We start from the raw sequence: 14596 nt of genomic DNA, 5'->3' as shown, positions 1-14596 counted from the left end.
GTCCTAGGTTTGAATTATGTGTTAATTCCTAACAAAATTTTCTTACTGTATTTTCTTTTTGCTTTTAAATTTATTTTAAGTACAGCCTTATGTTTTTAAATTATAAAAATAGCCAGGTGTGGTAGCACACACCTGTAATCCCAGTACTCAGGAGGCTGAGGCAGGAGGATTGCCACAAGTTGGAGGCTAGGTTGGGCTACATCGTGAGTTCAAAGCCATCCTAAAGTACATAGTGAGAACCCTGCCTCAAAAAAAACAAAAAACAAAAAATTACGAAGTAATATATGCTTAATGTAAAAACAGTATTAAAATTTAAAAAAAAGAAAATCAGAGGACAACCCCACCACTAACTTTATTTTTTCATGCTGAGGTTGAGCCCAAGGCCCTCATACACACTTGCTGTACCACTGAGCTATGTCCTCAGTACCCCTTTTATTTTAAATATTTTATAAAAAAAAATAAGTTGGAAGAAATTGAAAATTTTCGAAGTAGACAAATTTTAAAACCCCATGTAATTCCAACACCCAGAGAATAGTCATTATCAGTATCTTTCCCGTTTTTTAAAGTGTGGGGACATTTAGCCAAAATTCCAACTCTGTTTTTGTTTTTTTTTTAATGTTAACAGTGATGTACCGAATGGATCAGCCTTGACACAAGAGGAGATCAGCCTCCTGTCAAACAAGACCAGCTCTCTGACCTTGTCAGAGGAATCCGAGGGAGGAGGGGAGAACAGTGACTCCCAGAGATCAGGAGTCACTCCCAGCTCTGCTCCCTAAAATATGAGGAGTTCTGCTTTGATCTTCTGCTCCTAATCAATTTATGGGGCACGAGTGAAAGAACAGATAACTTCTAAACTTTTTCTCTAAGAGCAGTCAGCGAAATCCAGGATAAGCACGGAAGGCAATGTGCACCAACACCACTACTAAAAACAAACCCTGCACATAGTTCACATTAATGCATTTTTTAATTTAAAGAAAAAGAAAATTAGCAGTATCTGCAAGCAATTCAGATTAAATTTGTTTTTGTTCTGTGAATGAACTTTATTTTAATAACTTTGGACGCCTTGGATCCAGGGCTTTAAAAAAAAGAAGAAGATATTATATATACACTCTGTTTGATTAATTGTATGATCTTAATGAAGTAGGTTTCTCTTGTACTTTGGTATTATTACATACCCAGTGTATAATTCCTTACCTCCAGTCCTTCCCAACTCTCGCCACCACATAAACTAAACCAGACAAAAAATGCACTGGCATTTCTGAGACTTCTGTGGTGCTTAGAGACAGTGATAGACCAAGTTATTAGAAAATGTGCAGCAAACTAAATTTTCTCAGAGCTGTTCTGTGGAATTCTTTCCTTTCTGGACCACTAGTTTGAGTAGATTATGTTTTCCTTAAAACATTGAAACTTTGAGTTCCTCATTTGCATGTTAAAGATCTTCTGCATTTTCTTAATGTAATCAAAAAGTTGATACATTGTTTGATTAGATTTATGGGAAGGTTACTTTAGGAATGAACTGGAACTTGCTAGCTTTGAAAATCTACAGCTGGTGTATTGCCTATTGAACTCATGGTTATAATTGGAATTTGGAGTTGTGCTTTCTAACTTGCTGAACTCATAGGACAGTCAACCGTGTTTTAAAAACCAATTTTGATTTGATTTGAGTACAAATTTGATTTGAACTTAAAATGAATAGAAAGGAATATATTATTTCAGTGGATGTTTTTGTCTTTACTTTCAAAACCAAAAAGCACAAAATAAAATTCCTGTGTACTGGAGCCCCAGGCTTTCAAAGAGACTTGGCAAATATCAGCTGAATCTTGATAGTTTATCAGAATTACTGGCATAAGTAGGTAGTAAATAACTTACAGTCATAGAGTTGGCTTTCTACTATTAAAAAACGCGCTTCATAGCTGGGTGTGGTTGTACCCACTTGTGATCTCAGCACTGAGGGCGGCTGAAGCAGAAGGACTGTGTGTTGGAGCCCAGCCTGAATGACTTACTATTTTATTTTTCAAAATAAAAATGAAAAGGACTGAAAGATGTAGCTCAGTACAGAAGTCCTAGGTTCAGCCCCTAGTATCTAAAAAAGAAAAAATTTCTTCATGAGAATGTTGAAAAGAGGAAGATTTTTTTTTTTATTACTTAGTTATGCTGCACATATTCTGATGCCACGAGTCTATACTTAGCCCCTAGAAAATATTTACTGGGGATCGTTTTTTATAGTCACTCTCTCTCTCCATCCCTGTATTTGCCTTATATTTTCAGTTCCCTTTCTGGATTATACTATTAAATCAGAAAGCACTGGTTATGTAATAAGTTACTGCATTGCTTTGGTTGGGTAAAGCAAAAGTTTATATTTTTCTTGTTTCTTATATTCCTAACCCTTAACTCCTGCTGAGGTCGTAACAACCTCAGTCTAAGCTCTGTGTCCATCATATTAACTGAAACAAATAGGGGGTGGGTGGGAAGGGTAATACAGTCCTGCCATTGCCTACCAGTAGGAGAGTCCAAACAGAACACTCTTTTGAGTAGCAATTATTTAATTTGCCCAGTCAAGGCACCGTGTTTATATACTATTTCACATTGAATTTGATTATGCCCTACAGACCTGGCTGGTCAAGGATTTGATATACACATATTGGCTTGGGATTCGAGCTTTCTTTTTTATTTAAATAAAAATTTATATATATATTATATATACATATATACATAGCTATATCTGTATATATATTGGGTATGTTTTACGGATTTCTTCGCATGAGCGCAGCTGTAGCGATAAAATGACCGATTGGGAGGTAGAAGCACTGAATGAAGGTGAGGCGGTTTTTTTTGTTTTGTCTTACTTTATTTTCAGTTGAAACATACATTTTCCTTTCTTTCTCACATCTATACATTCACTTTTTTGGCCTTTTTTTTACTTAAACCCTCTTAATTTATACTTTAAGTACTTCATTGGGAGAAGGAAAAAAACTTTCGTTGTGTGTGACAGTGTCTTAAGAGTTTTCATTTCTTTCTGTAACTATAAAAGACAACATTATTATCCTCTTACCTTTAATAGGCAGATTGGGGCAGATCTTATTTCTTCTTTGGATGTGTCAGATAATTTCTAGGTTTTATAAGCAGTTCGTTTACTTTGGAAGTTAGAGTGATTGATTTTGGCATTGGGAAAGAATTTGTGGGTTTTGGGTTGGTTGAGAATCAGAAAAAAATGAAGTTTCATTTTGAGTATGTATTGATTGAGACTCCTAATAACTCAAATTCTGTTTTTTTGTTCTTCTTCCTGCAAATATGCTAATATCTTTTCAAAGTAATTTCATTTGGGGGCAAAATAATTTTTAAATTTTAATTTAAACTTTAGCTATACTCTTCAAAGACCTGTACTGTAAATGCAGTCTGGCTGGATAGAAAGAGTGGTATACTCTCCCATTGTGCCTAATTCAGCTGTTTTAGGTTGGTCATTCTGCCTGATGCCTAATGAAAATTTTTACAGCTTTCCTAGTACCCTCCAGCAGGTGTATGAAGTGAATAAAACCCCCAAGCTTTGGGATTTGTTTTGGTTGGTTTTGAGTTTTTCCTTTTACTTTTTTCTGATATACTCTGTGCTGTGAGGAGCTAGTAAGGGTAAATGGCCTGTTGAGGCATAACTACTTGACTCTTCACCTGCTTTTAAAATCCAAATTCACAAAGCATTCATTGTTCTTCTGGTGTTTAAATTTCATTCATGCCTATAGAAACATTAAGATATGAAACCAATTAGGTAATACAGTTTTTATGCTTTCTTATTTAAATATTAATATCTTCTTAATAAGACTATTTGCTTTTTCCTGAATTCAAAAGCAAGACTTGGACATCTCAGATGAACATGAATACTTCTGAAAGGATTAACGTAGGAGATAGTAATGAGCATTATGGTCACTCTTACTTAGGTAACAAAGCCGGGGGGTTTATCATAGTGAGAAAGTACTCTGGCTTACTCTGTTTTGAAAAGATATCTAGACAGGAGTAGAACTGCATTAATAAGACATCTAGAGTCTCTTTCCTGTCTTACATGTAGTCTCTTGACTAATTTATAGATACTGATGTAAGATAAGTATAATAATTGCCCTGTGCTGGGTAGTATAAAGAGCGCGAAGTGACCAAAGATCTATTCTTTATTAATTTTCTAATTAGTTATAACATAGGTTTGTAGTAATATTACTCATATGATAAGCACTATTCTTAATGTCAAGTACAACTACTCAGCTACTCAAAATATATAAAAAATTTGTTGGGTACAACATTATTGTGGGTGATTTCTTTCTCCCATCTTACTTCCCTCCCCTTTACCTATTCTTTCCCATGTATGTGTTCTTTTGCCTAAACTCAGAAAATTGCTAATGTTCCCATTTGCTACTTTGGGTGCACAACTCCATCAGACTTTCCCTGGGTCTTCAGTTTGGAGCTCAAAATTTAATTTCTTAGTTTTCCCATAAACAGCTTTTTTTTCCTGATCCTTTTCCATTCCAGTTTCCCTTTGACCTACCCACTGCCCTTCCCAATCTGTAACAGTGACAGTTTGCTGCCTCAAATCAGAGCATTCAAATGAATTCGCTTAGCCAATAACTTCTGTGAAGTTGCCTTTTCTAATGGTGTTATTACTCAGTGATGCACAAATGTGGTATTTGCCCTACTGGTAGGCAAAAAGGTCTGGTTAAGAATGGTAACCTGCTGTTTTCTTTAAAGGAGAGCCAAAGACTTGTGCTTTACTCTGTTTTTGTTTGGGGGGAAGTAGTAGCCATTTTGATTGTGAAACTTTTTAGTGTCTGTGAGTTCATTGTATCGTTTAGAATTATCTAAAATCAGCTGTTATATAGTTGGCCTTATAAAATGAAAGAGTAATGAAAATTCATTTGTTTTTCTAAACTAGTAAATGTCATCTTTTACAGTATTGTAAGCAATTCCCCCCACCTCCACTTTTTTTGTTCATTTGCGATTACATTGTTGTGATGGTATCTTTTGTGTTTTTACGTTTTTTTCACGTGTGCCTAAAGGATGATATACCATGAGTATGGTTAGGTGATGAGACTGGGTAATCTTGAGCATGTGGCCAGGGAGAACATAGTAAACTGTAGTCAGTTTACGTGGAGAGTCCAAAAAAATGAGAGTCTCTGCACTGAAGAAGATTCAGGTACACTTACCTATATACGCAACGGTGATGGGTAGAAGTCTCATTATCTTCCACTTTCTTTTTGCTTGTTTTAAATGACTGAGTAGTGGTTTCACAGATAAAATCTCTCAGTGGGGCTGGGGGTTTAGCTCGGTGGCTCAATGCCTGCCTGGCAAGCCTGAGGTCCTGAGTTCAATTCCTGGTATCCCCCCAAAAATCTTATCTGTAAAACCCACCTGTAATGATTGTTTCATAAACAGTCCAACTGCTTTCTGTTTAAAAATTAACTGCAGTGTTTATTTGCATTTTTTACCCTAAAGAGTCCAACTGTGTTGGAATTTTAACTCTTAGTACATGGTTACAGTGTTACAAACTGATCTCTTCCTCAAAAAATAAAAATTAGAGCTGCTAAACTAAAAACAAATTTTACTGTCTGCCTTAGGCATTGAACAAACAAGTATTGTGAGAGAATTGCAACTAATACATTTTTTGATTTCTTAGTTCAGCTTTTCTTTGTCGTTTTCAGACAGAGTCTCACTGTGTAATTCAGGCTAGCCTTAAACTCAACTTTCTAGCCCAGGCTGGCCTCAAACTTGCAGCGATCTTCCTGCCTCAGCCTCCCGAGTGCTGGGATTACAGGTGTGCACCACCATGCCTGGCCTCAGTTCAGTTTTTCTGAGCCATTTCAAAAAGAAAGCTATTTTTTGTCAAAGGGCACTTACTATTAATTATAGTGAATAACAAGATTGGAATTTTTAGATTTTATTTCTGGTTGCTAAAGGTGTTTTCATAAATCATAGATTCTAGTTGACAATAGTAGCCATGATGTTAATAAAAAATAAGGAACTGCCAACACCAGGAATAAGTGAAATGCCTTTTAATAATAAATGTGTTCCCAGTAGGTGTGTTTTTAATACTGCACTGAACAAAGTGCGTAGAAGAGCCCTTTGAAATCCTGTTGCGATAAAGGCACTTAAGCTCACCACTGGAATCCTTGATTTCATAGCCTCTGGATTTTCAGCCAAACACTGAATTTCCCCTAAACTTTGTCCCTGAGCAAAATATCCTTAAGGTAACCTTTCACAAGAAAGTAAGGTACACTAACCCAAGGTAGAGAACTTAACCTCAAGACAATATTATATCCAGAAATGTATATTTTAAAAAAATAAAATCCTGTGGAATTTATTATCCTAAGGCATCTACTAGATAAGGTGACTTGTTTTCCTATATTAAAGTCCTTGTATCTGGATGGTTTTTCTGCTTGGTTTGTGGTGGTGGTTCTGCTGCTGCTGCTTAAACAGAGCTCACAAGTCTTTGGCATCCACTTCCGGTTGTACACGCAGAGTCATCTTATACCTGGAAACTGTCAGGTGGTGCCCCGCCCCAGTGAGTATAAGGTCGAGAAAAGGATGGAGTAAACGTTGGGTAAATAATTGGTTGGGTTAGGGGAGGGGGTTTTTCTGCACTGGTTTATGCCTGATTTTTAAAAGTCACTGTTTGTTAATGTAATGTCTCTTCATTGATTGGTTGCCATTCTTACCTGAACCATCTCATAAAATATTCTTCTGATTTAAAGACATTTAAAGCTTTTGCTTTTCTTTGTTACATTATCTGTTCAACTCAGAGACTGTCCTCAGAGCAGTTTTTTCCCATGCCTGTTTTCACCCACCCTTTTTCATCCTTTATCTTCTTCCCACCTTCCGGGAATGAAAGGAACTTGAAATTTTTTTCCATTTTATTCATTGCTAATGGACCTCATTATCTTACTTTATGATGAATCCATGACTTTTTGAAACAGGAGCAATGGCAAATGTGAATTAAGGTAATGAATAAAACCTGTCATCCACTTAAACATTTTCCAGTTGTGGGACTCCTCTCTGGGTGTGTGGTCTCTTTCCCTTGTGGTCTGCTGCTGCCCTTTTCCCTGACAATGGTCAATTGGTCTTAGGCTCATGCCGGTCTGTCCGAGACATGCTGCAGTCATATCACCTTTTTGGGTGGATTTTATTTTTACTTTTTTTTTTAAATAACTTTTCAACATTGATGCATATTTGCTTGGGATAGAGCTTCTGTAATTTACCAATCGTATTGATTGTATGTGATTGTGCCCTGCAGAGGTATACATAACAAAACAAAAATAATCTAGGTTAGTAAAGGAGCCCATGAGATTTGAGTCAGTTTTACATGACTTAGGGAAATACAGTTTTGAATAGTGACAGTTCTGTCTCCTCTTCTTCTAAATTAGTGACTGACAAAATACATTTTTAAAGGTTTTCTTGCATTCCTGTTTTTATTTTTTCATTGCTTCAACTCTGTTCTTTTCTTACCTGTCCCTACCCACCTCTTCAGAAATAAAAAAGAAATATTGAGCCTTAGAGTGACAACTAATTTTTAAATTGCTGAGCTTTGTGAAATTTTACTTTTTCCACATGTTCTAGTTTTTTTTTTTTAAGTGAAGACTAAAATAGTGGTTTGGAATTTCACACACTGAATAATTTCTCAGCATCTGACAGACTCTGAAATCTTACTAAAAGACTATCTTCTGAAAGTTCGTTTGAATGGAGGGGGGGACTGTGTTTGAAATGGACCATTTTTTCCTCTTTTTGGATGTTTAATATTTCCAGTTTTTAACCAGCCTTCAAAACAAATGTTCTGGGAAAAAATAGTAATTAGGAGTGTGTTTAGGGCAGCAGAATTCTGGGTGTAAGTTTTGTTTCACCTGTTGCAGATTTTTGAGAGGATTAAGGCCATTGTTTTCAGTTTTGTATTACCTGTGTGCATGTTGTTTGTATCAAAAATGCCACATTTTGTTAAAATGCTATTTCTTTCTTTATTATCTTGGAATCTGACTCAGCCTCTTGTTGCTCCTACTTAGTGTTTAAGGCTCCTGTGAGTTGCAGATAAAAGGATTTACTTTAACAAGTAGAAGAGGTGATTCACCTTTTGGACTGTAAATATGTGAAAGTATCTATAAGGTCTTTATCTGCTTTCTGTCAGCATTTATATTAAATGATAAATTAATGAGGAAAAATGTACAGTCTTTTTTGATTCTGCGCCATCTTAGTCTAACTTTTGGGTTATTTTCACACCTTTTTATGGAAGTTTTCTTTCTCAGATGAAAAATAAGTGCCTGCTTTCCACAAGCAAACACACAGTAAGCAGCTCTATGTAGACATCGTGGTATTAGTCCATGCAGTCTAGATCCCACCACTGTACAGCAATCGTACACGTAGGAGTAAAGGTAGTGGTTCTGAGGTAGGTGAGTTAGTGTTCATGGAGACACCTGGCTAATAGCCAACATCTCTTTTGTGGCTTCTCTTTTAAGTCAAGACCATCTTCATGCTAAGCAAAATGGTCTTGCTCTGGGTACCTTCATAAGGCAAAATATTTGTCTTTCTACTCTTACTGACTTGTAATTGTTTTGAATTCCCTGGCAGTTGGAGGGTAAATGTAAGTTTATTGTCTTGTAGAAACCATACATCAGTCAAAGGAAGGAAGAGGATTTTTAGAGGATTTTATTCAAAAATTTTAGGGGAATTTATACAAAAATCAAATGTAACATTTGTTGGGATTGTGATTGTAACAAATACACGAAGACATTTTGTATATAATTAAATAAGTAGCCGGATGTGGTGGTGCATGCCTATAATCCCAGCACTTGGGAGGCTGAGGCAGGAGGATAGTTGCGAGTTCAAGGCCAGCCTGGGCTGCATAGCAAGACCCTGTCTCAAAAAGACCAAAAAAAAAAAAAATATATATATATATATAAAATTAAGTAAATGTATAAGCATTATTAGTAATACCAAAGAGTGACGTTTTTGTGCAGTGTGATAGCAACATAAGGAAATTGCATATTTTGAAAGATGCGCCAAAACTGACAATGTCTAGAATTTTGTTTAATATTTCATTAATATAACGGAAATGAGACATCATAGTGAAGATTGTAAATCTCTCCTCCCAACAGTCATCAATTAGGTGTCCATTGGTATCATCTGACTTTAATATATAAAGAAGCCACAGTAAAGTTCAGAGATTAAATGTAGCCAACTCTGAATGATTGTACTATCTATAGTCGGAATTCCAAAACCAGACTGCTGTCTTTACCACTTGCCTAGACATGTACATGTACCAGCTACCCTCAGTGTGACCTTTACGTGTCACATACATGAACTAGAAGCAGTAATAATGGGGGAAAGGGATCTAGAGAGGGAAGGGGGAGACAGGTAGGGAGAGAAAGGGAATAAAAAATGTTTCATACATGTACTGTATAAGAAGAATTAAAACATCATGTATTCCAAAGAGAATGGAAAAAACCCACAGTGGGCATTTTTTTTTTTTTTTTTTTTTTTTTGAGACAGGGTCTCACTGCAGTTCATGCTGACCTTGAACTCACTGTGTAGGCAAGGCTGGCCTCGAACTCAGTGATCCTCCTGCCTCGGTCTCCCAAGTACTGGGATTACAGGCGTGTGCCACCATGTGTAGCCTGGGAATTTCAAAACTATTTATACTTGCTGTTTTTACCACTTGGCCTAGGCCATTCCTGCTCATAAGTACAAGAGATGATCAAAATACAGTGGATGTTGCTTCTGGGTGCCATCCCCGGGAAAGGCAGGCTTGTAAAAACATTGTGTTAACTCATCCACCAAATTCAGTACATCTGGCACCGTGCAATTCTGGCTCTTCTCCAAAATGACCGTGAAAGGTAAAAGTTTTTAATACATTCAGGACTTTAAGGCAGCCATAACAGCACAACTAAAAGCACTCACGAAAAAGGATTTCCAGAACTGCTCAGAAAGTGCAAGAACACAGGGCATGGTGCATGCTTGTAATCCCAGCACTTAGGAGACTGAGGCAGGAGGATCCCTGCAAGTTCAAGGCCAATTTGAAGTACATAGTGAGACCCTGTCTCAAAAAAAATGTAAGGGTCTGGGGATATAGCTCAGCTGCACAAACGCCCACCTGGCAAGTACAAGGTCCTGAGTTCAATTCCCAGTACCAAAACAAAACAAAAAAAAACAATGAAATGTGCTCAAAGTGGGAGGGGCAGAGAGAACTATTTTGAAGGGGACTGATGGCACTGCCTTCTACTGTAATAAAATTTTAAGCATTCACTATATTTTGGTCAAACTCTAGTACATTACTTTATGACCTCATCTGAAACTCTGACTAATAGGAATTTGGTTTTTGTGTTTCAGTCCAATCTGCAGTGATCAGTTAGTAAGTCTCTGGTTTCTGTGTGATGGTTTATCAATAAATGAGTACCACCATTTTTTGGAAAACCTAACATTAAAAAACTGAGCAACTACTTACTGAATAACCACTACAGTGTGCACAATAATAAAGACAGAAAACACTGTCTCTGCCCTCAAGGAGCCCTAATTATGGATCTTGGCAAGTACCTAATTTTAAAATGGTAAAACAGTGGCAACACTATACAGAATTACCAGTTATTTAACCCCATTATCCTCAAAGGAAGCCAGGTGAGGAGGTGCCGCTCGTCTGTAGTCCCAGCACTCTCGAGCCGAGCGGGAGGGTAACGGGTTTGAGCCCACGTGGGAAAGCTTGCCTTTGCGTGACAGGTCGCTTGCCTGAGGAAGTTGCCTCGAAGGTAGGAACAGAGGTAGGAGAGGGGTGGGAGGGACCGAGGGGTGTTGGAGACCAGTGTCTCCTAGGAAGAGAAGGAGAGGGCCCGGCCACGGTGCAGTGGCTGAGCTGGCCTGGCATGTGCAGAGCCTTGGGCTCAATCCCCGGTGACGTGTGTACACACACACAGTTTATCACTGTAATCCCAGCGCTTTAGGAGGTTGAAGCAGAAGGCTCACAAGTTCAAGGCCAGCCTGGACAACAATAATTTAGTAAGGTCCTATTTTAAAATACAACGTAAAATGAAAAAATACTGGGGTACGTGTAGTTTAGCACGTCGGCTGAGTTAAATACCCATTACTGCCAAACGAAAGACCCTGACGGGTGCACCCTGTAATCTCAGCCACTTGAGAGCTGGAGCAGTTTGGTGAGACCACATCTCAAAAAAAGTACAGGTTGGGGATGGAGCTCACTGGCAGAGCTACTCACCCAACATGCAGGTGGCCCTTGACTTCGATCCCTGATTTAAAAAAAGAGAAAAGGACCCACAAGAATCAGGAGACTAGACCTGTGCCTGTGCACGGTGGAGTGCGGCCAGCCCAGCGTCTCGCGCTCCCGGCAGGCCTTGCGGTCTGACGAAGAGCACACTTGGCGTGTAAGCTTCACCAGGGGAAGTTGTTTTTTGAAGACCGCGTTCAGCCTGTCAGAGACCTTACTGTGAGTGAGTGAGGTGGCGACCTAGTTAACCCTCTCTGGAGGCAAAAGGGAACGTGGTGGCAAAGCCTGGGCTTCAGCGCCGAGCACTCCACTGAGGCCCGAGGAGCGCTGCAAGTCCGAGGCCGACCTGAGCGACACAGCAAGACCGTCTCAAAGTAAAAAGGTTGAAATCTTTACATGCCGTTTTGAGTCAGTTGCCAGTTCCTTAGCCTTAAAAGCCAGGAAAGATCTGAAGCTGGAGTGGGAGTGATAGGAGTATCCCAATCCGAAGGCGCATAGGGCCCGAGACAGAAAGTCCAATTAGTAATTTGTTGCTGTAGACTTAGAATGATGACACCCTGCACCGCGGAGATGGGGAGAGGAGGGCGGAATCCCTGCGACTCTAATTGTGTGCTAACGGGAGGACAGGCGCGAGCACGACTGCTGCCGAACACGCACAGAATTGGTTGGTGACAGCTGCTTCTCTTTGTCTCCTTAGCCAAGCACTACATCCGTTCCTGTATGATCAGTTTAAAGGAGGAAAATGACTTTGACAGTATCAAAGCACTGGAAAATGCTCAGTTGCAAGGAAAACTTAGTTATTTTAGTTTAGCAATAACTTCTTATCCTCCCAAATCCAACACTGCTCAAGTTGTCACCTGCAGGTGCCCTCTGCTTTTCCTTAGTCTCTGCACTTGCCCCTGGTCTGCGCCTGGGCTTTCTGCTCTGCTCTCACGGTCAGGGAAGAGCACCTTGCCCTGCAGACTGGCCTGTTTCTCTGGCAGCCGTGAGCCACATGGGGGTTTTGCCTCTAGCACCTTCCCCAGGGAGCCGAGCCACCATAGCCACGCAAGCTGTCAGCACTGAAGCCAGTGTTTCCGTGGAGTCAGAGCTTATCCCCAGGCAGCACCTGTGTTCAGCACATACCATTTGGGAAGGGGAAGATTGGTTTGCTGCATTCATTCCCAGGCCCGCCCTCCTCACCCCGAAGATGGACTAGACCAATTTGCTAGAATCAGCCTCGGTAGACCGGGCAAGAAGCACCAGACATCACACTGATCTGCTAAAGCATATCAACTCTTAGCTGAGTATGATGGCATGTGCCTCCTGTAATATCAGCTCTTGGGAGGCTGAGGCAGGAGGATTTTAAGTTCAGGACCAGCTACATAGCAAGATCCTGTCTCAAAAACAAAACAAAACACTCTTAGTCCTAGCTTTGCCAAAAGTTTCTTTCTGTTGGTTCTAGTTTTGTCTGAACTGTTTTTTGTCTCTCCAGGCAACTATTTAAATGTGTTTTTCCTCCCAGAGAACTTTCTTCCACGTCTGCTCTCTGGTTTCCCACTCTTATTTTTCTTTCACCCCCTACAGCTTCTGAACTAATGTACAAGCAATGAGCTTTGACCTCCACGCAATTCAGTCTTGCTCAACCTGCCAGGGGGACCCTCCCCCAGCATTTGTGTTCAGAGGGGGTACAGGTCCTCTGGATAAATGAGCAGTTGGCTCAACTCACTCCATAATCTTAACTTCCCACCTGGGAGACATTTGCAATATGTCCTATTCAAGCATGTGGCACGCTCCAGTCCCGGCCCTTGGGAGCCTGAGGTGAGAGGGTCACTTGAGCCCAGGAGTTCAGAACCAACTCTGGCCACATAACGGGACCTTGTCTCAAAAAAATAGTGACACAGCAGTATTGGCAGGGCTCAGCGAGAACAACTTGAGGGGACAAGCAGGTAACTGAACTTCACAGTGAGAGGAAAAAGGTAGCCAGGCATGGTGTCGCACGCTTGGGAGACTGAGGCAGGAGAACTGAATGAAGTTTGGGGCAAGTCTGGGCTATATAGTTCAAGGCCAGCCTGAGCTACAGAGAGACCCTGTCTCAAAAACCAAAAACAAAGAGGAGAAAGGTAAACGAAGCTGTGAATTAAGAGGGCAAGCTGCTGCATGTGGGTGTGGTGGCAAATGCCTATAATCTCCACACTCAGGACGATGGTGAATTTGAGGCCAGCCTGGGAGATCCTGGGGGCAAGGAGGGAATGTTGGGGAGAGAGTCACTGCAGTTCTGGGATAGAGTGGAATGTAGCTGGGAGTGGTGGCACATGTGGGTAACCCCAGCACTCTGGGAGGCTGAGGCAGGCGGATCACAAGTTAAAGCCCAGCCTGGGCAACCCAGTGACTCCATGGGAGGCCCTGTCTCAAAATAGAAAAGGGCTGAGGATGTAGCTCAGCGTGAAGGCCCTGAGTTCAATTCTAAGTACTGCGGAAGGGAAAGGAGGGTGAGAAGGCGGGGCGTGCAGCAAACTGGACGATTCCGGGAAAGCAGGCGGCGATGGGCAGAGAATGACCCCGCGCACCCCGCACTGTCGTCACAGGGTGGCTCCTGAAGGGTCTCCCACAGGGGACAACATGTTCTAAATCAAACCCACTCCTGCACAGTAGCTAAGCTCCACCTGCCAGAGACACCTGCCCTTCCTGGGGTGGGCAGAAGGAAGAGAAGGAGGGTGGGAGGGAAGACCCTGCCTGTCAGTAGTGAGCTTCTCTGGGGCCGAATTTCTTCAAACACAAATGTTTATTGAGTGCCTGGGACATTCAAGGCCCAGAGCTGTGTGCACTGGACATGTTCAATAAATATTTGCTGTTTTGATTTCCCTGAAACCAAACTGAACTTTCTAACTGTTGTAAGGATTAGGGCAAATTCCAGTGTGACACTTTCTGAGTCTCAACTAAAAGCTGCCGAATAATCATGCAGGATTTATTTTGATAAACTTTATCTCACCTTAATGAAGACATTATCATCGCCTAATAAACTGGAAACCCAGGGGAGGCGGAGACTCTTTGTTTTTGTGCTAGATTTCTTGCCAGATTTCCAAGGAAGGGTTCATCCTTGAGTTACTCAGTAGCCATGGGAAGAGTTGGATCCTACTGCAGCGTTATGCTGGGAAGTAAGGAAGAGAACGGACACCAGGATGCCAGGCACTGGGCGGGGCCCGCTGACTGCCCTGTGCCAGGCTGGAGGCGGGGCTGGGGGAAGGAGCTGCTGAGTTTGGAAGTCCTAAGATCCAGAGGGTGAGCTGGGTGTGGTGGTGCACGCCTGTAATCCCAGCAGGAAGATCGCCATGGGTAGTGTAGGCTACATAGTAAGTTCAAGGCCAGCCTGAACTACATAGTGAG

At 40.8% G+C, this 14596-nt stretch overlaps 1 protein-coding gene across 2 annotated transcripts in view; it reads left to right on the top strand.

The window, feature by feature from the left end:
* Positions 1-1034, top strand: part of Rc3h1 (ring finger and CCCH-type domains 1) — a 69902-nt gene extending 68868 nt beyond the window's left edge. For both annotated transcript variants that reach the window (XM_005374883.2, XM_005374881.2), the window contains exon 20: positions 626-1034. In XM_005374883.2, the coding sequence (XP_005374940.1) occupies positions 626-776 (151 nt within the window). In that variant the 3' untranslated portion in view covers positions 777-1034. The remainder of the gene's footprint in view (positions 1-625) is intronic.
* Positions 1035-14596: the final 13562 nt, after the last annotated feature.

This window comes from Chinchilla lanigera, unplaced genomic scaffold (genome assembly GCF_000276665.1).
Source record: "Chinchilla lanigera isolate Chin_1 unplaced genomic scaffold, ChiLan1.0 scaffold00005, whole genome shotgun sequence".
NCBI lineage: Eukaryota > Metazoa > Chordata > Mammalia > Rodentia > Chinchillidae > Chinchilla > Chinchilla lanigera.
This window is presented reverse-complemented; position numbering and strand designations above follow the sequence as displayed.